The sequence below is a fragment of the Phodopus roborovskii genome, unplaced genomic scaffold, assembly GCF_943737965.1.
Source record: "Phodopus roborovskii unplaced genomic scaffold, PHOROB, whole genome shotgun sequence".
NCBI classification, from domain to species: domain Eukaryota; kingdom Metazoa; phylum Chordata; class Mammalia; order Rodentia; family Cricetidae; genus Phodopus; species Phodopus roborovskii.
Window position 1 is genome coordinate 58,082,686 of NW_026126511.1, and position 22,274 is coordinate 58,104,959.

General features: G+C 45.7%; 1 protein-coding gene across 4 annotated transcripts in view; it reads left to right on the forward strand.

Annotated features, from left to right (window-relative positions):
• The first annotated feature begins 1,322 nt into the window (after positions 1-1,322).
• Slc7a7 (solute carrier family 7 member 7) overlaps positions 1,323-22,274 on the forward strand; it is a 45,550-nt gene continuing 24,598 nt past the window's right edge. Inside the window, exons 1-2 of one of the 4 annotated variants that reach the window (XM_051195728.1) lie at positions 1,323-1,509; positions 5,689-6,231. In XM_051195728.1, coding sequence (XP_051051685.1) covers positions 1,353-1,509; positions 5,689-6,231 — 700 coding nt within the window. In that variant the 5' untranslated portion in view covers positions 1,323-1,352. The other 3 variants (XM_051195731.1, XM_051195729.1, XM_051195732.1) reach the window with 3 other exon arrangements.

Genomic DNA, 22,274 nt, shown 5'->3' on the forward strand with positions numbered 1-22,274 from the left:
GTGTCAAATGTCCTGGAGATACAGGCAGTTAGGAGCGGCCTGAAGTGTGTGAGGTGGTTCTGGACTATCAGTCCGTGCTCTTGTTGTATCATCTCTCCAGGCCCCAGTCAGAATTCTTGAGCCCTTACCTGGACCATATTGTGAATAATTTGCAGAACACAGGTGCAAGTTGCAGGGTGTGGACTAGAGACCAGAAAACTGATGACTGCACAAGGCATCAGTCACACCTGGGATTGTGCAGTGCTCTTGTGCTGTCAAGTGTCACTCCCCTGGAAGGAGATTTATACTGTCTACACCAAGAGGTGTCTTCTGAGGATGATGTCTCTGCTATAAAGAGGCTCGCATAGTTTTTAAACATTTTTTTTTTACCAGTTTACCAGTGTATATACCTGTGTATGCACAGGTGTACAAGTAGCCAAGTGGCCACAGGACAGCTTTTTTTTTTTTTTTTTAGACAAGGTATATGTAGCCACAGCTGTCCTAGAACTCACTATATAGACCAGTCTGGGTTGGAACTCACAGAGATCTGCCTGCCTCTGTTTCCTAAGTCCTGGTGTTAAAGGATTAAAGTAAAGGATTAAAGATCTGTACCACCATGGCCAGAGGAGAACGTTTGGGAGTTGCTTTTCTCCTTTCCTCTGAGGGATCCAGGACTTGGATCAGTGTGTTAGGTTTGGAAGGCAAGCACTTTTACCTGCAGAAACATCTCTCGGTCCTCTTCTACTTTTTATTCCAAGATCACATTTCCCCCATTTCTGCAAAGTAAACATTCAACAGATATTTAAATAACCGTGGTTTGAAAGGCTGCCAACTGAGGAATGTGCCCAGAGTGGCACAGGCCTCGGTGTTTTTTTTACCTAGCAACTCAGACTCATTGTTAACAACTCATCAGCCAATTAGGGAACTGAGCTGTGAGTGGGCTTGTTGATATCTGGGTACGCACTTGGCTGTACCCACAGGTGGCCCTTCACTGGTATGCATTGGCTTTCTTGGTTTGTTTTAGAGGCTGACATGGCACAAACCCTTGAGATAGAACTGCAGAATTTCACTGGCCTCACAGTGGGATCTTGAGGTGAAATGCCATAAGTACAGCCTGCAGGTAGGGGAGGAGAGTTAGGAAACAGAATGAAGGGGAGGCAGAGAGGGCGCTTAGGAGGGCTCTTAAGCGTAGGATTCACTTAAGGGCTCAGGAACCCAGGGCCAGGAGGAAGACCAGGGGCTGATGTGGGGAGGGGCCAATGGAGGAGAGGATGCATGGGTGCCAGCAGGCGCTGAGATCCTCTCTGTCTGACCAGGCAGCCTCAGCTCCAGCCGGTCCTCTGGCCCCTCCCCACTGCCGGCCAGAGTCACACATGTGTTTTCCTGTTTTCCATTTCAGTCCCGTCACCCTCTGCCTTTTCTGCTTCTCAGAGTCAACAGCTGCTGAAGTCACACCCCTGATTCTCATAGCTACCACTCCTCACCCCAGTGGGTGCACCCCAGTGCACCTGCCCAAGGGTCTCCAGACAGGTAAGCCGTGGGAAAGCACAGCAGGATGGAGTACCTGAAAATTGGGCAAAGGGAGACGAGGAACCTTATTTCTTGGCCCCAAGCCTTGGCCCTGTCTAGGTAGAGCCTTTTGTCCGGAGACTTCAGCTTTGGGTTAATGGGAGGGAAGTCCTAAGCAGAACAGTAAACAGTTTCTTTTTTTAATTCACTTTTTTTTTTTTAAAGGGACGGTCTTAGTTATAGTGGAATATAGAGAAACAAAATAGAGAGCTGGAGAGGGAGGGGCTGAGTAGCTATTGTGGAGTGATGAGGAATCTATCTACACTAGCGGGTATCTGTTTTGTTTCCATTGTTAAGGGGGGTGCAGACTCGCTGGGGTCTCTGGGGAGAAAGTGTGTTCTCACGGTAGCTCATGGGGAGCTTGGCTAAGGAGTCAGGGCTCTGAACTGTAGCAGGTCCCTGGAGGAAGGGTGTTTTAGTGTTGCTGTTGGAGCATGGTAGTTCACACTGGCTGGCTGCTCTGTGAGGCACTCCATGCCTGGTGTCCTGTTGTCTGTTCCCTGGAAGCCCTGAACTGAAAACTTCTCTAGGTTGTAGAATGAGTATGTTTTTCTGCAATGGCCGCGATGTCCTCAGAGATGAGCACACCAAAGGAAAGGGGAAATGACAAGGAGCATGAAGCCTTGCTTCTGTGAACCCTGCTTTGGCTGAGTTCCTTTAGGAGAGCCTCTACCAGGCTGCCTGAACCGTGCAAGCCAAGCGTTACACTGAGAGCCAGGATCTCAGGGAGCAAAGTGAGCTGCCAGTGCTGGTGTCTTCTTGGCTTTGGTGCTAGACAGTGGTTGAGAAAAGAGGATATTTCCATGAATGGCAGCCTGGCGTGCCTGACTGGCAGGGCTGGGAAGATGAATCCATTTGTAGTACTTCCTGGCAAGGCCACTAGGGCATGCTGTTTGCTGGGCTGTGGGTTCTGTCCTGGGCTGATCAGACTCAGTTCCTTGAGGATCTCACTTTTATGCCGGCCATGAATTCAACCTCATGCACCCCTACTTCCCTTTCTCCTTTCTTATTTCCTGGGTTTCACATTTGAATTTGTACTCCATTGGTGCCAGTTTATTTTAAAGGGCAGGTGTCCTGATGTGTGTTTCTGTGTCTTCAGGAGTCTCCGCTCATCCTCACACAAAATGAGAAAGGGAGGAGCAGCCTGAAGGCAGTGACAGACCCTCCACCCGCACGTGCCACCCACACTGTCGCCTACAGACTGCAAGGGCTTTCTTTTCAATCAGATCCCAGGCTCCTCTAGGTAACTCATTAGGGAGCGGCCCGGAGTGGTTTCCTGTGTAAAGGGGAGGCCAAGCGACCTGCAGGGGCTGGAGATGATAGCATAGCTCTGTGATCTTTGCTGCCTGCTACCCCTCTGCTTTGGCATCCCGCAGAGTGTATGGTTCCTGCCTCACCGGGCTCACAGTTCAGTGAGATAATGCACTGAAATTCATAGCAGTATGTCTGGCCTGGGCGAGAACTCAAGCAACGCCAGCACTGCTTTTATGGAAGCCTTTGGGGGATGCTGGGAGAAAAGGACAGTGTATTTCAGGTGGATTTCGGTTGTGTGGGGGACTGTCTTATGAAAAACATGAGCTTTAAATTTTTTTAACTTTATTTTTATGTGTATGGGTGTTTTGACTGCATGTGTCTGGGTACCATGTATGGACAGTGCCCATGGACTCTGGAAGAAGGAAGACCTCTAAACTGAAGTTGTGAGATGCCACGTGGGTGCTGGCAATTGAACCTGTGTCTTTTCAAGTACGACCAGTGCTCTTAACTGCTGAGCCATCTCTCCAACCTCAGGCAGGGTCTGTGCAAGGCCTAAGCCCAGCATTCCATCTAGGTTTAGCTAGAAATTTTAAGGGGCCAGAACGGGAAGGTGAACAGTAGAGATTAACCTCCAGGGTACTTTAGAATAACCAGAAAGGGGTACGAAGGATAGCGAAGGGGCACGCAGTTTGGTTTCAGAACAAGTAGGTTGCCAAAAAGGACTCGAAATACCAGATTTAAAGTAGACTATAGACAGAATAAACTGTGATTTTCAAAATGTGGAACTTTTTCTGTTTATTCCTGGTCTGCCTAGCATGGCTCGGTGAAACCTTATTTCCACACTTATTTGTGTGTGGGAGTAGGCTAGCACTCTACCACTGAGTGACACTCCAGCCTTCTATATATATATGTCTATACTTATTTATTAATTTATTGCTTATTATTATCATTATTGAGACAGGTTTCTCTGCATAGCCTTGGCTGTCCTGGAACTCACTCTGTAGATCAGGCTGCCCTTGAACTCAGAGATCTGCCTGCCCTGCCTCCCACGTGCTGGAATTAAAGGCGTGTGCCACCACCTCCCCCATAGGAATTTTTGGATGCTACAGAGGTATATTTCCTTAAGGATGACAAAGCACACTGGTGGGATGGAGTTGTACCCAGAAGTTTGATCTCATTTCTGGACTATTTCTTTTAGAGGCTATCACCCTTCTCTCTACATGGGAAGTAAGTGTACAGGGCTCTCACTTAGGGCGCCCACACAGGACGTCTGAATTGCTCTCACACTTCCTATAATCTCAGCATATGAACAATGCGTCCCATTCTATAGCCTTCCTGCCTTCTTGTTCGGGTGAGAAAGAATGAGGTTTGGGTGGACACTCTGGAGAGGTCTGGGCCACCGCTCTCTGTCTTTGCTAACTTGCTAGACACTCCAGGGTTGCAGAGAACACACCCAGTTGACCGTCCCTTCCCTCTGGGCCTCCTATCCTGGGGCAGAGCTGACAAAGGAGATTCCTGAGCGAGCACCTTCTTATCACTGAAAGTGCTGAGCCAAGAGCTCCTAGCTGCCCCTTTCGCAGATGTGAAAGGCCTGTGAACTTTGGACCCAGATGGTTGCTTAACACTCCTCTCCCTTTCCCTCACCCCTTCCTTTTCTAGCTCCCTCACCACCTCCTCCCTTCTTGACCTGACTTAAAGCCTGTAGGCATTTGTCTAGGCTTCCCTTTGACTGTTGGAGGAAGGAGGAGCGGGCCAGACCGCTGTTCTTGCAGGGTGCGTGCATCTTTGTCTCTGACTGCTGCTGGCCACTGCTGTGGGAAACCTACTTTTATCCAGAACCAGGGAGTGAGTGTGCCCCACCCTGTCCCCTTGCTACCCCTCTCTGCTGTTCTGCATGTTCGGTCACTTCCTCAGCTCCAGAGCCTCTTGCTCTAGCGTTTCTCCATTTGTCTGACTAAGCTTCCCCAGTCTGTGCAGCTGTCAATAGCTCTGTATTTCCAGGCATCTACTGCCTGGCTTTAGTGCTTTCCTTTCCTTGGTGTGGTCTGGTATGTCTCCAACAGTTCTGTGGCAGGCAGGCAGCCACCACCCACTGCCTCCAGTCACCTCTGGGTTCTGCTCTGTGTTTGGGCCATCCTTCTGAAAGATGACCCCAACCTTTTGGCTGGTGTGGATGTGAGTGATTTGGTGGCAGGAGATCTGGGGCCGTACAGGCTGGGACAGGTATCTGGGAAAGGAAAAGTAACATAAAGAGAATTATTGCCTGTCTCTTATTCAGGATGGGTGGGGCTGCCTGGGCTTTGCCAGCATCGGAGATGCCAGCTGACCGTTTGTTACTGGATGTTCCTGAGCAGGGGGGTGGCTGTATGTCCCGAGCAGGAACACTTTGAAAGCTTCAGGCTTGCACATAGCAGACTCCTTAGGGGAGAGAGCAACATATCAGCAAAAAGAGGACCTAGCAAATTAGTTGCTTGTAGGGCTGGTTCCTCATGTAGGCAACTCACATAGTGACATTTGAAACTGAAATCTGAGGGAAGACAGGTTTTTTTTTTTTTTTTTTTTGAGTTATGGGGGGTGGAGAGGCAGAAAAAAAAAAGGTTCAAACCACTAAACTGCCTTATGCCTATCCTGTCATAATAGGTCAGGGTTCAGTGGTCAGGTAAACAGGTAAATAAGGTATGTTATGTCCGAAGGACGGGAGGCTGGGGTGCTTTGCTTTTCTTCTTGGGGAAAAGTCAAGTTGGAGTCATTTGACAAGGCTTGGGGGAAGAGGTTTTGGGGGAGTCAGAAAGGTCTCTGCATTGTGGGTGCTGACCGTGTTGGTCCTTGTGGAATGGGAGGGAGAGATGCTGTACGGTTACCAACCCATTCTTCTTTCTTCCTTAGAGGGCAATGCAAGCAAGCTGGTGAAGACCTTCCTCCTCTCCACCATGGTCGACAGCACCAAGTATGAAGTGGCCGCCCAGCATGAGGAAAATACCTCTGCTCTGGGAGATGGGGCCAGCCCAGTGGCCGAGCAGGTAAAACTGAAGAAGGAGATCTCACTACTTAATGGCGTGTGCCTGATAGTGGGGAACATGATAGGCTCCGGCATCTTTGTCTCCCCCAAGGGAGTACTCATGTACAGTGCCTCTTTTGGCCTCTCATTGGTCATCTGGGCTGTTGGGGGCATTTTCTCTGTCTTTGGGGCCCTTTGTTATGCTGAACTTGGTACCACCATTAAGAAATCTGGAGCCAGCTATGCTTATATCCTGGAGGCCTTCGGGGGATTTCTTGCCTTCATCCGCCTCTGGACTTCTCTGCTCATCATTGAACCCACGAGCCAGGCCGTCATTGCCATCACCTTTGCCAACTACATGGTGCAGCCCCTCTTCCCGAGCTGTGGTGCCCCCTATGCTGCTGGCCGCCTGCTGGCCGCTGCCTGCATCTGTAAGTAGAGATGGGGTAGGGATGCTGTTGTGGAGGACTGGGCAGAAGTGCGGTGTGAGTCCAGTCAAGAAGAAGGAGTTGGGGAATGAATGCCTATGTCAAGTTTTTTAACTGTAGCAATTAATGTATACTGTGGGAGTCTAGCTTAACAAGCCCTCAAGTGGAGGCTGTGAATTCAACCAGCAGTACTACCTAGCACTATCCCTAAAGAGTTTTGTGTGAAAATTCGGTTCATCTTAGTTCAAGAGTTGGTGAGCTAGCCCAGTTAAGAGAGAGCTTTGCCTAGTATACATGAAGCTGTGGGTTTGATCCCCAGCACTGCATAAACTGTGTGTGGTGCTACCTGTAGCCCCACCATCTAGGAGGGAGTCCTCTTGAGGGTCAGGAGTCCAAGGTCATTTCTTCCTTAGCAAGTCTGAGGCCAGACATGCATACAAGAAACCCAGTCTCAAAAAGCAAACAGGTTGGATGTGATGGATCAATCACACCTTTAATTTCAGAAGGCAGTTAGATAGGTTTCTGAGGTCAGCCTGGTCTACATAGCGAAATCCAGTCTTAAACAAAGAATTTAATACAGTGTTAAAAAATAGAGAAAGAGCTGGGCAGTGGTGGCACACACCTTTAATCCCAACATTTGGGAGACAGAGGCAAGCAGATCTCTTTGAGTTTGAGCCAGCGTGGTCTACAGAGCTAGTTCCAGGATAGGCAGTCAGGGATACACAAAGAAGTTGTCTCAAAAAACAAAAACAAAACACAAAACAAAAGAGAGAGAAGAAACCAGCCCATCCCATCTTTCCTTAATTCTGGTTGCTTGTAACAAATGGCATGTTTTCCCTAATAGTCCTCCTCCTCCTCCTTCTTCTCCTTCTCCTCCTCCTTCTCCTCCTTCATTTTTAAATGAAGGACAATACCATTGTACCTGTAATTCTTAGCATTTATCAGATTACCTAGCTGTCAATTCTGTTCATGGATGTGTGCACTAGCTCCAGTTTCTCAGGTGTGCAGGTGATCATGGGTAATGGTACAATGCATTAGTGATCCACTTAGTTTATGCACTTCTAGTTTTTTTCCTTCTTTCCTTTCCTCCTCCTTTTTTCTGAGACAGGGTCTTGCTGTATAGCATAGACTGACCTGGACCTCACCAGGTTACCCAGTCTGACCTTGAACTTGGTATCTTCATGGCTCAGCTTCTGAAGTACTGGGACTGTAGGCCATTGTGCCTGGTTCATGAATGATTTTTTAATATATACATATACATGGGTATCATGAATGATTTTTTAATATATACATATACATGGGTATCATGAATGATTTTTAATTAATTGACACACAGCTGTGTGTATTATGGTATACAGTGTTGCGCTTTATATTTTTGGTTGTGAGCCTGACCTTTAAGGGCTGAGTCATCTCTGCAGTCCCAGTGTGGCGTGCACAGCGGATAATCAGCCATGTAGCTGGCATTGCTGTCATCTCACTGGTGGGTCATCATTTCTTTGTGCTGGGAATGCTCAAAATCCTCTCAGTTATTCTGAATCATTCAATACATTGTTGTCAACCACTGTTTGACTATGCTGTAGAATCTTAGAAATCATAATTTCAAATAGTCCTTTCCAGTTGCACCCCTGTGCTGTCAATTATCCTATCCCCACCCCTTGGCTTCCTTTCCCCTTCCCAGGTTCTGGTAACCCTCTTCCTCCCCCTCTTCTCCTCCCCACACCCCACTGTTCTGTTATCACTTTTTACATTTTTTAAAAAATCATTTTTAGATTTCTATTCTTATTATTTTTTAAAATTAAGACAGGCTCTCACTGTGTAACTTTTTTCTGGCCTGGAATTTGCAGTGTAGACTAGGCTGGCTTTAAACCTGCTTCTTCTGTCTCCTTAATTTCATTCATGTTCAGAATTGCTGGAGCTATTAAACACCCCTCCCCTCCATGCATTTTGTGATTTAAAAACAAAAAACTGTGTGCACAAGCAGAACCCAGAAGGAGATGTGAGGAGTTCTGATCTTTCACTGTCTACCTTAGCACACGAAGGTGCACTGAGCCAGGGTGACTTTCTGAACCTGGATTGAAGCTGGTGGCCAGCAAACCCGTTGATGCTTTTGTGTCTGCCACCGACAGTGTGTCCCTGCCAAAACTTATGTGTGGGTTCTGAGGATTTGAACTTGGGTCCTTAGGCTTAGCTGTGGAGTCATCTCCCTATCCGGTTGTGATAGCTTTTTCTCTTCTGTGAAGAATGTCATTGTGTGTTCTGCACTAACTGTAGGTTGTTTTGTGTAACATAGACATTTTGGCACTGTTTTCTAATCGGTGAACATTTTTCTTCCTTCCTTCCTTCCTTCCTTCCTGTCTTTCTTTCTCTGTCTCTATTCCTTTCTTCCTCCCTTCCCTTCTTCTTCCTCCTCCTCCTTCTCTTCTTTTTTGTTTTGTAAGACAAGATCCCTCAATGTAGCCCCGTCTATCTCGGAACTCTATGTAGACCAGGCTGGCCTCAAACTCACAGAAATCTACTTGCCTCTGTACCCAAGTGCTAGGACCAAAGGATCAAGATCCCATCATGCCTGGCTCCTTGTCTCCTTGTGTGTGTGCGTGTATCCTCTGTGGTTTTCGTGTGTGTGTGTGTGTGTGTGTGTGTGTGTGTGTATGTGTATGTGTATCCTCTTTAGCTTTAAGTGTTATTTTAATTGTAGGAATCGTTAATTTCCTTGTTTACATTTATTCCAGGGACCTTATTTTTGACAGTTATTGTGAGTGAGAATGGGTCTTGATTTGTCTTCCAGCAATTTCAGTATCAGTGTAGAAAAGAGCTAATTGCTGGTTTTATATTTTGCAACTTTACCAAATTTGTCACTTCTAACAGTTTTGGACTAGAGTCTTGAGTTTTTCTGTGTGTAATGTAGTGTCATGTGCAGACAGGGATTGTCTGACTTCCTCTGTCTGGTTTCAATGATTCTCATGTCTTCACTTGCCCTACTTCTGTGGCAACACTTCTCATTCTGAACTCTGTAAGAGTGAGCAGGCATGGTGGAGCATTCCTAGAACCTCAGTCCTTGGTGGTGGTGTGCAGGGAGGCCAGTTCAAAGTCATTCATTCATTTTTTGAGATGAGGTCTGATTATGTCGTTGAGCCTGGCCTCAATTTGCTTTGTGACCCAGGCTGCAAGCACTGTAATATATGCATTTATTTATCGTTCTCTCTCTCTCTCTCTCTCTCTCTCTCTCTCTCTCTCTCTCTGTGTGTATGTGTGTACACCTTCACATGTGATGTGGGTTTGTCTGTGTCACAGTTTGTGAGTGAAGTCAGAAGCCAAATAAATCATCTGCTTGAGAAAATGTGTTTTTTTTTTTTTTTTTTTTTTCAAGACAGGATTTCTCTCTATTGCTTTGGAGGCTGTTCTGGAACTCTGTTGATCATGCTGGCCTCAAACTCACAGAGATTAGCCTGCCTCTGCCTCCTGAGTGCTGGGACTAAAGGTGTGTGGCACCACCACTTAGCTGAGAAAATGTGTCTTTAAAAGTGATTTTTTTGATAATTTTATCTATTTTATATAATGTATTTGGATCATTTTCAATCCTTATTATCCTCCCCCCTCCCCTCCCTTCTCCTCCTCTCCCCGTTCCCTCTTATGAACCCACTCTTTGTCTTTTTCTCAACAAGTTCCCTCACATTTCACATCTTTTTTCTTTTTTGTTTTTTTTTTTGTGATGTGCTGAGTTTAATAAGGCTTGCTTGTGTGAGCATTTGTGGGAAGTTATTTACTGATGCATGGACTAGACCACTGAAGAAAAGAAATAATTCCTCATCCTCCAGCACCCTTTAACATCCAAGGGTCCCTCGGGGACACCAGCCCTCACCTCTCCCTGAAGCAGTATTGACTGGCTTCACCTTGAGCAGCTATTGCTCTGAGAGTTCATGAATGCAATGACATCTAGAGACAGCGTTTCACAGCCCCTCCCCCACCCTCCAGCTCTTACAGTTATTTGCACCCTCTCTTCCGAGATGTCCCTTCAGCCTTGGAGCAGATGATGCAGATGTCCTATTTAGGGCTGAGCACTCAGGGTCACTTGTTCTCAGTATGGTGGGAGTCTGCATTAATCATTGCAAAGCAAAAGCAGCTTCTCTGATCAAGGTTGAGAGCAACACTAATCTGTGCTTATAAATATTAAGATTTAGAAGGCAGTTGGATACCATGTCCATTTAGCAACACAACACCAATAGGTTTCCCCCTAGTTAGACAAGGTTTACAGTACCAGGTGTGGATTCCCTCCTGTAGAACCAGCCTCAAATCCAATCACAAAGTGGTGGGTTAACTGCATAACAGTCACATCCTTTGTTGTGCCAAAGGGGACATCTTGCCTGGTAGGTGGGCATTGTAGCACACACGATTGATAGCTGGATAAGATCATTGATGACTTTTTCTTTCCTAGCAGCGGACATTGCACCTTCTGGTACTGTGAAAGCTACCCAGCAGAGAGGAAGCTTCCAATTCAGTTCTAAACTAATTTCTCTCACTATGCATCCCTGGCTGTCCTAAATAGTGTGTGTGTGTGTGTGTGTGTGTGTGTGTGTGTGTGTTTGTGTGTGTGTGGTGTGTCTATGTGTGTGTGTGTGTGTGTTATATATGGTGTGTGTGTGTGTGTGTGGTATTTGATTTCATTCTTCAAGAGCTGTTCATAAGTGCATCATATACTGCTTGGTGCCAGAGGCGGCCAGAAAGGGGCATCAGATTCCCTGGAACTGGAGTTACATATGATAGTGAGCTGCTGTGTGGATGCTGGGGATGGTATCTGTGTCCTCTGAAAGAGCAGCCAATGCTCTTAAGCAATGAGCCATCTCTCCAGCCCTTGTTTTATGAGACAGAATCTCTCACTGAGAACTGGGACTGGCTGGCCAGGGAGCCCCCCGGATTAATCTGTCTCTGCTTTTCCAGTTTAGGGATTACAAATGTTTACCACCACAACCTAGTTTGTTTGGTGTGTTTATTTTTATGTGTATGAGTGTTTTGATTGCATGTATATAAGTACACCATGTGTGTTGTGCCCAATGAAACCAGAAGGCAGAGTCAGATCTCTTGGAACTGGAGTTATAGACAGTTGTAAACCACCATGTGGGTGCTGGGAATTGAACCTGGCTCCCCTTTGAGAGCAGTAAGTGCTCTCAAATTGCTGAGCCATCTCTCCAGCCCCACACCATGGTGTTTTTGTTTTGTTTTGTTTTAAGTGTAGGTGCTTGAAATCAAACTTTACTAACTGAGCTATTTTCTACCCCATGCTTTAATGTTGAGCTGTATCATCTCCTCATCACTGATTCTGAGGATTTTTATTATGAAATAATGTTGGTTTTTGCATTGATTGAAATGTTAATATAGTTTTTTCCTTCACTTGTGATTTGTTTAGCTTTTTGCTTTTTCTTTCTTCTTTCTTTCTTTCTTTCTTTTTTTTTTTTTTTTTTTTTTTTTTTTTTTTTGAGACAGGGTTTCCTGGCTGTCTTGGAACTTGCTTTGTAGACCAGGCTGACCTCAAACTCAGAGAGATCCACCTGCCTCTGCCTCCTGAGTCCTGGGATTAAAGGCATGTGCCACCACTGCCCGCCTGTGCTGGAATGTGTTATGCTTACTATTGGAGGAGTATTGCCCAGCTATGAACCTTGAGACTACAATAGTAATCTGTCTGGCAAGATTACAACATGTTGGGGATAGCCGGTTACTTTCTGATTGGATTTAAGCCTGACTTACAGGACTTGACAGACAGCTCATTAGTACCAAGTACTTGCTGATCTTTTAGTGGACTCAGGCTTGATTCCCCGAACCCACTTGGAAGTTCAACAAACAACAGTCTGTAACTCCATTTCCAGGGGATCTGAGGCCTTCTCCTGACCTACATGGGCAGCAGGCATGCATATTGTACACAGACAAACATGTAGGCAAAACACTCATACACATTAAACAAACAAACAAACAAAAACAAAACCACAAAACAGAAAACACAAAACCTATCCCATAGATGGAACCCATTCCTGGCACTATTACCAGGCCCATGACTTGGAGCTAGATAGGTCAGTGGCCCTGGGAAGGCCCTACTACTATTATTCTGCTAAATGAATATAGCATTAAACTGACTCCTAATGACTTAGATCAACAAATTATATCGACTGCTTTTCTGTTGTGTTGACAAAACATTGTAATCAAGGCAAAATATAAATGAAAATATTTAATTGGACTTATGGTTTCAGAGGGTTAGAGTCCATGATGACAGAGCAGAGGCATGGTGGCAGGAGCACCTGAGAGCTCACATCTTGATCTGAAAGCAAGAGGGAGAGAGTGCTAACTGGAAATTGCATGCCCCTAGTGACATACTTTCTCCAATAAGGCCACACATCCTAATCCTTCCTAAACAGTTCAAACTGGAGACAGAGAATTCAAACATATGAGTCCCTGCAGACACACTCTTTCAGCCCAACACACATGTCTTTCAACCTTCATCACAGAAGCTGCTTCTTGTGGGAGATGGTAGTTGACACAGAGACCCACAACCGGTCAAAGTGCAAAGAGCAAGATACTGAGGAGTTTTCAGCACTGCTAGATGGGATGTCTCATCAGACCCACTTCCTTAAAGCTAAGGGACTTTTGTGGAAGAAGGGGTGGAAAGATTGTAAAAGCAAGAGGTGGTGTTTTGTCTGGATGTCATGTGCATGCAGTGCCCGAGGAAGCCACAAGAGGGCGTTGGACCCTCCAAGAACTAGAGTTAAAGGTAGTTGTGAACTACCCTGTTACTGCTGGAAACAGAACCCAGGCCTTCTGCAAGAGCAGCCATTGTCTTATCTGCTGGGTCATCTCAATAGCCTCTATTATTTCTTCTTGTTGGATTGCTCTCTTTATCATTGTGACTTTGACTTTCTTTGACCTTGTATAGTTTTTATTCCTTAGAGTTTTCTCTTATAGTATTCTATAGTTCTTGAATTCTTGGGTTCATGTGGTCTTCTTGCCTCAACTGGGAATACAAGTGTATCTTACTGCCCCCATCTTCTTTGTAGGGTTTGTTTTGTTTTTGAGATAAGGTGTCAGTATATAGTCTTGGCTAGCCTGCAACTCTCTGTGTAGACCAGGCTGGCCTCAAACTTACAGAAACCAGCCTGCCTCAGCTCCTGAATGCTGGGGTTACAGTCTACACCACTATGAGCAGATACTTTATAGGTTTTTGATTGAAGTGTATTCTGTCTGATAAGAGACAGCTACTTCGGATTTCATTTCATGACACATCTTTTCCTCTCTCTCTCTCTCTCTCTCTCTCTCTCTCTCTCTCTCTCCCTTCACTTTCTTCATCTTAGTCTGTGTGAGTTTTATTGGCAAAGCAAGTTGTTTGGAGGCAGTTTGCATGGATATTTCCATGGACTAGAGTTATAGACTTAACCATTTCCATCCATGTTGAGTTTTTTCTTCTCTTAAAATCTGTACGGAGCCACATTGGAAATGCTGAGAGGTGGCTATTCTGTAGTCCAGTGGTTCTCAATCGATGGGTCTCAACCCCACAACTCCAGTATCAGATATCCTGCATATCAGATATTTACGTTAAGCGTCTTAACAGTAGCAAAATTACAGTTATGAAGAAGCAATGAAACTACTTTATGGTTGGGGTCAGCACACAACATGAGAAACTGCATTAAAGGGTCGCAGCATTAGGAAGGGGGAGAACCCCTGCGTTAGTCCCTTCTTTCCAGCCTGGGTGATTGTAGGATTACTCTGATCCCCCAGCTGTGAAGTGTAGACATTCTGTTGTTTACAGAGGAGGAGGAGCCGCCGCCGCCGCCGCCGCCGCCGCCGCCGCCGCCGCCGCTGCAGCAGCGTGTGCAGGAATTTTACTCCAGTTCTGTTGTTCACTGGGGCCACTCCACCACCCTTTCCTACACACTTTCGATTCCATCACTGCTCTCCTTTCTCGGTGTCGTCCTGCTTTACAGTTATGGAAACAGCTGACTGTTTCTTGTGATTTACATACCCATGTTTGTGGCTGGCACTGATGTCAGGGATGTCTGTCATGCAAGGCAACAGTTAGGAAGGTCAGAAGGCACTCTTGGGGACAACGGAAGCCTTCCCCCAGAGGTCTCAGATGTGATCTGTGATTTCTCTTGTGTCACTTTTGTGTGGTCTGGTAGGTCACTAACTGGTGAAACTCCTAGTATCTGTTGGTCTCGGGCTCCTCCAATGTGGTATAAAGTAGTGAGGCTTGTGTAGAGAAGCATTGTTCTCCTAAGTGATATTTTTAAGGCAACTGCATCACTGTGAGCACCAGGCTGCTATTATTTTAACCACTTTTGCTGACATCTCTTTAAAACCAGTGGTGTGTTTGCTTGCCTTTTAATTTGACATTTCTTTTGATGACTCAGGGTTATTATTGCACAGCTCCTTTTTTTCTTCCCTCCCTTCCTTGCAAGACAGGGTCTTGCTAAATAACGAAGGCTGGCCTTAAACACATCTCAATTTTTTTTTCTTTTCTGTAACTGTGAGATCTCCTCAGGCCCCTTGGTAGGGAAGAACAGTTGTTTCCTTAGTGGCTGCAGACTGCTGGTTGACTTTGGTTCCCTGGGTTGTAGTCTTTTCTGATGTCTATTTGTGCCACCTGTGACAGCTGCCTGTCATTCCGTGATTCTGGCTTTATGCCCACCTCCATCTGTCACTCTCTATAATTTGCTGTTTCTAATTTGAGACTAGAAATGTACTCAAACTCTTGAACACCCACATACCTACACATGCACAAGAAAACATGCAAAGTGGCCACAGTTATGACGACACTTTGAACTTCCCCAGTGAGTAAAAGGCACGGGGTTTGCATGTGGGTTCAGGGCATACTTTTAAGACAACCCTGGTAGAGTGGAGAGTGCACTCCACTTGTGTTTGAGGCTGAGCTCAACAATTGTGTGCTTCTAGGTGTGAGGGGCAGTGACTTCGCCTCCAGGATGACCAGAGAAGGAACTGAGAGTCAGGCGCCAGCTGCTGTGATGTAACTACTGCAGATGGGATGCAGGGTGATTGCTTGAGCCCATAAGTTCTGAATAACATATTTCAGAGGTCTGGTGAAATACAGCTGGGCATATGGCACTTGTCTCCAGTTCCAGCATTTGGAAGTTGAAAGTGTACATATTTCGAGTTCAAGACCAGCCTAGTCTACACAAAAACAAGCTGGGTGTGTGGTGGTACAGGCCTTCAGTCCCAGCACTTGGAGGCAGAGGCAGGTGAACTCTGAGTTCAAGGCTAGCCTGGTCTACACAGTGAGTTCTAAGCCAGCCAAGAGTACACAGTGAGTGACATACTATCTCAAAACAAACCCATATGTTAGGAAGATTCCGTGAGAATCATGCATCGAACTCAAGTGTAAGGTATTGGTTATTATTTGGTTGAAGTTACTGTCTTGTTGGGTATTTGTAGGTGTTTACCCTTCCTGAAGTTTGAGAGTGGTCACATGTGTGAGATATGAATGAGACTACATACTACATCTGGACTTTGTTCAGAGAGAGTGAGAGCGAGAGATCGGCAAGATGGTTCAGAAGGGCAGCCAAGATGCTAAGAATTTACTGACATGATTCATGGTTTCAGTTCTTCAGTCTCTGTTTCATAAACTCATAGTGCAAGTCAGCTGCTGAGGCCTGGAAGGACATTCTGATCAGCCTAAACGAGGACTCAAGCTAAATCTTCATGTGTAACAGGAGAACAGCTTTAATAAACAGCTCTCACGCATTCTCTTCTTCAGGAAGCACGATGTAGTCACACTTGTAATTTAAAAAGCAGTGCATGAGAGGGACTTTTTATTAGGGGAAAAGGAATGAAAAAGGGGGTGGGGGGGAGAAACCAGCCTCTGGGGACAGGAGCAGTAGAAGAGAAAAGAGAGGTGTGTGTGTGTGTGGGGGGGGGGAGAAGACAGAGAGACAGGCAGAGAAGCCGAGAGAGAGAAAGGGAACATAGTGGATATGCAGAAGTTGTGCTCTTAGTGGCTGCAGCTGAGGACGTATCCTGTCAGAACCCCAAGGGCAGGCCAGTACAGATGCCTGAATACTAACATTATGTGCTAGATATTTTAGTTGGTGCTGCTAAAGAATAATAATGTCCATCCCTTTCCAGTCAAGAACTTGAATGCCAGGAGGGAGACCTACTATCTATACAGTGTGCCATGGAAAGGGAGAGACAGATACACAACCCATTTCTAGGTTGCTTCTCAGGAAAAACCGTATTTGCAGACTCAGCAGTGTGTGGAGTGTTCAGAGAAGTCTAGGTCATTGTATGGCTGGAATGTTGGCTGGGCAAGGGGATATCCCAGGGCGAAGCTGGTTCTACACAGTGCCTGTTATAGACTCAATCTTCAAGATAAGGGAGCTGTTGGTTGCTCAAAGCAGGTGAAGTTGAAGGAGGTGGGAGGCACCGAAATGAACAGTTGGTTCCAAGGAGAACTCTGGTGGCCATGTGGAAAGTGGTTTTTGGAAAGAATGTGAGATGGAAGATGAGAAAGGTTTAAGAATAGAACCCCAAGTCCTTGTGGAGAATTGTGAAAAGGAGGACCTTAGGGACAGAAATGAGGGGTGGGGTAAAGAATTGCTAGGTGGAGCTGGGGAGATGGCTCAGCAATTAAGAGCACTGGCTGCTCTCCCAGAGGTCCTGAGTTCAATTCCCAACATCCACATGGTGGCTCACAACCATCTGTAATGAGATCTGGTGCTCTCTTCTGACCTGCAGGGACACATGCAGGCAGAACACTGTACTCACAATGAACAAATCTTAAAAAATGTTGCTGGGATTTCTGTAACGGGAAGTGTGTGGAAGCTCTCAGAAGTTAACATGTCAGTATGGTCAGACCACCATTCAAAGTAAGGGAGATGGACTGAGCAGTGAGGTAGAGGCTTCTGGGTTTGTGTTGGGCTCCTGAAGTCCTTCTGTCGACAACAGCAGGAGTGAGAGACCCGGATCTACACTGCAGCTGAAGGAATTCTTTTCGGAATTTTTAATTATTTTTATTCTTATTTGCATTTTTTTTTTTTTTTTTTTGCCTGCATGTATATCAGATCTTGGAGTTACAGACAGTTGTGAATTGCCATGAGGAAGGGTCCTCTGAAAGAGCAGTCAGTGCTCTTAACCACCGAGCCTCTCTCCAGCCCTGCCTGAGCAATTCTTTGTAGAGTTCCACTCAGGGGAAGCCAGGATTCGCAGCTTCATTGTGGAAAGTAATTCTACTATAGGTCAATGTGAAGCATAGTTGGAGTTTCACATGTGTGTGTATGTGTGTGTGTGTGTGTGTGTGTGTGTGTGTGTGTGTTTAGAGAGACAGACAGACTCACTATTTAGACTGGCTGACCTGGGACTTGCTAGGTAGACCAGCTTGGTTTCTGTCTCACAGAGATCCATCTGCCTCTGTATCCTGAGTGTTGACATTAAAGATGTGGTGTCATGCTTGGCCTTGTAAAAAAATGAAATGTAGACCTGGCTCAAACAAACTCAGAGATCTGCTTGCCTCAGTCTCCTGAGTTCTAGGATTACAGATGTGTGCCACCACATTTGGCTCTTCACTATATAATACTTTTTAAAATTTTATTTTATTTTTAATTATGTGCATGTGGAAATATGCATGTGGATAGGCGCATGTACATGCAGATACCTGAAGAGGCCAGAGGTAATGGATCCTTGTGGACCTGGAGTTATAGGTAGTTGTGAGTCACCTGACATAGGTTCTAAGAATAACACTTAGGTCCCTGCAAGTCCAGAACACACTCTAGCCCTCGAGTCCTCTCCCAGCCTGAAAAGCTGGAGTTTCCTTTCCTTTTAAAGATTTATTTTATTTATATGTGTGTGTATGCATGTGTGTGTGAATCTATGTACACAGATGTGTGTGTAGGTACTCATAGAAGCCAGAAAAAGCTGTCAGATACCTTGAAGTTGGAGTTACAGTGTTTGTGAGCTAACTAATGTTGGTACTGGGATCTGAACTCTGGTCCTTACAATTGAGCAGCAAGTGCTCTTAGCCACTGAGCCGTCTCTCCAGTCTAAACTTATTTATTTTATGTGTATGAATGTTTTGTCTTCATGTATGTAAAGTGCACCACTTGCTTGCTTGGTGCCCACAGAGTCAAGAAGAGGCCATCAGATGACTTGAAAGTGGTTGAAGGTGGCTGTGGGCCACCTTGTGGATGCTGGGAATTGAACCTGGGTCCTCTGCCAGCTGAACCATCTCTCCAGCTTCCCAAGGCTGGAGTTTCTAAACAAAAGGTTTTAAGCTGGGTGGTGGTGGCACACTCCTATGATCCCAGCATTCAGGAGGCAGAGGCAGGAGGATCTCCGTGAGTTTGAGGCCCAGTCTAGTCTACAAAGATACACAGAGAAACCCTGTCTTGAAAAATACCCCCCCCCAAATGTTTTAACATAGGTTTGAGCATGAGCATTGCAGGGAGGGAGAGATGCTCAGGAAAAAGGGTTATTTACCCAAGTGTGGGTGGACTTCTCCAGAAAAGTTCACTCTTGAGCTCTTGACAATATCCATTTATATAATTTGCATGGTTTCTGGAGTTCTGTGGCTCAAAGAGTTGCCAAGAATTTCCCCTCCCCCCTTCTTTTGGTAAATGAGATCATAGGGTGGTTCATGATTTATAAGGGATTAAGAAATGTGTTTTGATTATAAACGAAGTCAATAGCCTTATTAGTGAGATCCTCAAGAGATGACAGGTTTGCATCTGGGAAAAGACTATGGTTAAATTAAAGGGCATGTAAGCATGATCCATTTTTTACTTTGTGACCAATTTTCTCAGTTGTGTCAAAATTCTCAACCTTTAGCTGGTGAGGGATTTCAACTGGACTCTGGAGTCAGGAGCTCTTTAATCTCATTTCCCCCTCACTTCCCCCGACCTTTTATCCTGTTTTATTTCTATGAACAGCGCCTTCCATGGGTCATTATGACCTAGAGTTGGGTCATTTTCCAGGGAGCTGAGTCATGTTTGCTTTAAAAAGAAATTGATGTGCCAGGTGTTAGTGTGCAGTGGTGAGCATGTATATATATGTTCGTTAGGGTTCTTTCCTGTAAAGAGACACCACGACTACAGAAACTCTTACAAAGGAAAACATTTCATTGGTACTGGCTTGTAGTTTCAGAGATTTTAGTTCATTTTCATCATGGCAGGAGGCATGGCGGCGTGCAGGCAGACACGGTGCTGGTGAAGGAGCTGAGAGCCCTACATGTGGATCTTAGGCAGCAGGCAGAGAACTAGCTTGAACTTCTGAGACCCCAGAGCCCACCCCCTAGTGACACACATCCTCCAACAAGGTCACACAGTCAAGTTAAACAAGGCTACAGCTCCTAATAGTGCCACTCCCTATGGACCAAGTATTCAAACACAAAAGTCTATGGGAGGCCATACCTAGCCAAGCCACCCACAATGTTTCTGTAATTGCTAGCGATCAAATGCGTATGCTCACTATGAAGACATTCCCTTTCTGTAGCAGAGTGAAAAACCATAGTTACTTGGAAACAAGGTAGTCATCAGGAAGCTTCTTGCAGAACATACAATCAGGACAATGAATGGAAAGTTGAGCTGAGGAAAATTTATTGGATGTAGTGGGCTTTATAAACCACAGAGCTGAAAGGTGTGGCAGAGGATCTAGGCAAATAGTCAAGCAGTGTGTGTGGCAGGCTCTAGGAGGGATGGAGACTCAGAGGATAGTGTCTGCATCCCCACTGAAAGATGGAGAGCAGCTGAGCAGTGGAGGCACACACCTTTAATTCCAGCATTTGGGAGGAAGAGCCAGGCAGATCTCTGTGAGTTCAAGGCCAGTCTGGTCTATAGAGCTAAGAGAAGCCCTGTCTTGAAAAACAAAAAACAAAAGAGAAAGAAAGGAAGAAAGGGAGGGAGGAAAGGAGGTGGGGGGGTGAGGAAGGAAGGAAGGAAGAAACAAGGAAAGGAAGAAAGAAAGAACTGGAAGATGCAGGGGTCAAAGTTCGGTTGAGGCACTCAAATTCCTACCATGGCCTAAATGTCCTGCATTGCCTGGCCCTGACTTTTCTCTGCCCTCTTTGCTTCATCCATACTTGCTTCTCGAGTTTCCTGAATGCTGCCTTGTGTGTTTCTGCTTTGGGTTTGGTTATTCCTTCTTCCGGGAGGTCTGTTTCCCCAGATGTTCACAGGCCCACACTGCACTTCTTATATTTTGGTTGTGAGCCTAGCCTTTAACGGCTGAGCTATCTCTCCAGCCCTCTGTGCACTTCTTTGTACAAATATCGCCATACCAGAGACCTGTCAAAATGGTCTTTCTTGTGGGACTGCTGTAGCTCAGTGGTCGCGCATGTGTTGTCTAGCATGTGTAAAGCCCCAGGATTCACCCTCAACACCAGAAACCGACCAGCCAACCACAAGAATAGCCTCTCCTCAACTTCTCTTCCTGTTTTTTTTCCATCTCTTTCTTTAAAACATTTTTCAAAATATTTTTATTTTTGAGTGTGTGTGTGTGTGTGTGTGTGTGTGTGTGTGTGTGTGTGTGTGGTGAGAACGCCAAGTGTGTGCAGGTACACTCAGAGGGTACACCAAGAGGCATCAGACCTCTTGGGACTTGACTTACTGTTGTTGGATTTTTACTCTTTATTTTTTGGGGGTCTACCACCCAGCTCCCAAATCGTGACATGGAGACTTATTCTTACTTATGAGTGTCCTGCCTTTGCTTGGCTTGTTTATAGCCAGCTTTTCTTAACTTAAATTATCCCATCTACCTTTTGCCTCTGGGCTTTTGTCTTTCTCTGTTTCTGTATGTCTTTCCTTCTCACTCTGTCTGGCTGGATGGCTGCCCCCTAGCATCCTCCTCTCCTTGTTCTCTTTTTTCTTTTTCCTCCAAGATTTCTCCTTCTATATGTTCTCTCTGCCTGCCAGTCTCGTCTGTCCTTTCTCCTGCATAGCTATTGGCTGGCTGTTCAGCTCTTTATTAGATCATCAGGTGTTCTAGACAGGCAAAGAACCATAGCTTCACAGAGAGTTGAACAAATGCAACATGAAGGAATACAACACAACTTTGCATCATTAAAATAAATGTTCCATGGCATAAACAAATGTAACACACCTTAAAATAATATTCCACAATAAGTTACAGACGGCTGTGAGCTTTGAAGAGGGTGGGTTGAACTGAATGCCGGTCTGCAAGAGCACCAAGTGTGCTTAACCACTGAAATGTCTCTCCAGCCCCTCCATTAAAAAAAAAAAAGTTAAGGATTGCGTTTATTGGTATTGTGTGTGTGTGCACACATGTGCCATAGCACTTGTGTGGAGGTCAGAAGACAATGTGCAGGAATAAGTTCTCTCTTTCCATCATGTGAATTCTGGGGATCAAACTCAGGTCATTAGGCTTGGAGAGAGATGCCTTCAGCCACAGAGCCAGCTCACTGGGCCCCTCTCTTTTCTTTCTCTATTTCCTCCTCATCTTTTTTTTTATTTTGTTTTGCAGTGTTGGGATCCATGCCAGGCAAGCACTCTCCTACTGAGCCACACCCCATCTCTGTTTAATTTTTCTCTGTGACACTCATTATCGCCAGACATCAAAGATTTATTTGTTTATTGTCTGTCTTTTCCTCTAGAATGAAACCTTTATGGGAATAAGAACTTTATATTGGTTGTTGTGGGCTCTCCAAGTACCTACGTCAATGCCTTCTTCTAGGTACTCATTAAACCTTTTGAAGAAGGGGTGTGTGGCTTTCTAGACACCGGGAAAGGCAATGGAAAGATGCACAGGTGAGAAAAAGTATAGGGAGTGTGTGTTTCCAGGAGACTGTGGGGTAGGGAGTGTGTGTTTCCAGGAGACTGTGGGGTAGGGAGTGTGTGTTTCCAGGAGACTGTGGGGTAGGGAGTGTGTGTTTCCAGGAGACTGTGGGGTAGGGAGTGTGTGTTTCCAGGAGACTGTGGGGTAGGGAGTGTGTGTTTCCAGGAGACTGTGGGGTAGGGAGTGTGTGTTTCCAGGAGACTGTGGGGTAGGGAGTGTGTGTTTCCAGGAGACTGTGGGGTAGGGAGTGTGTGTTTCCAGGAGACTGTGGGGTA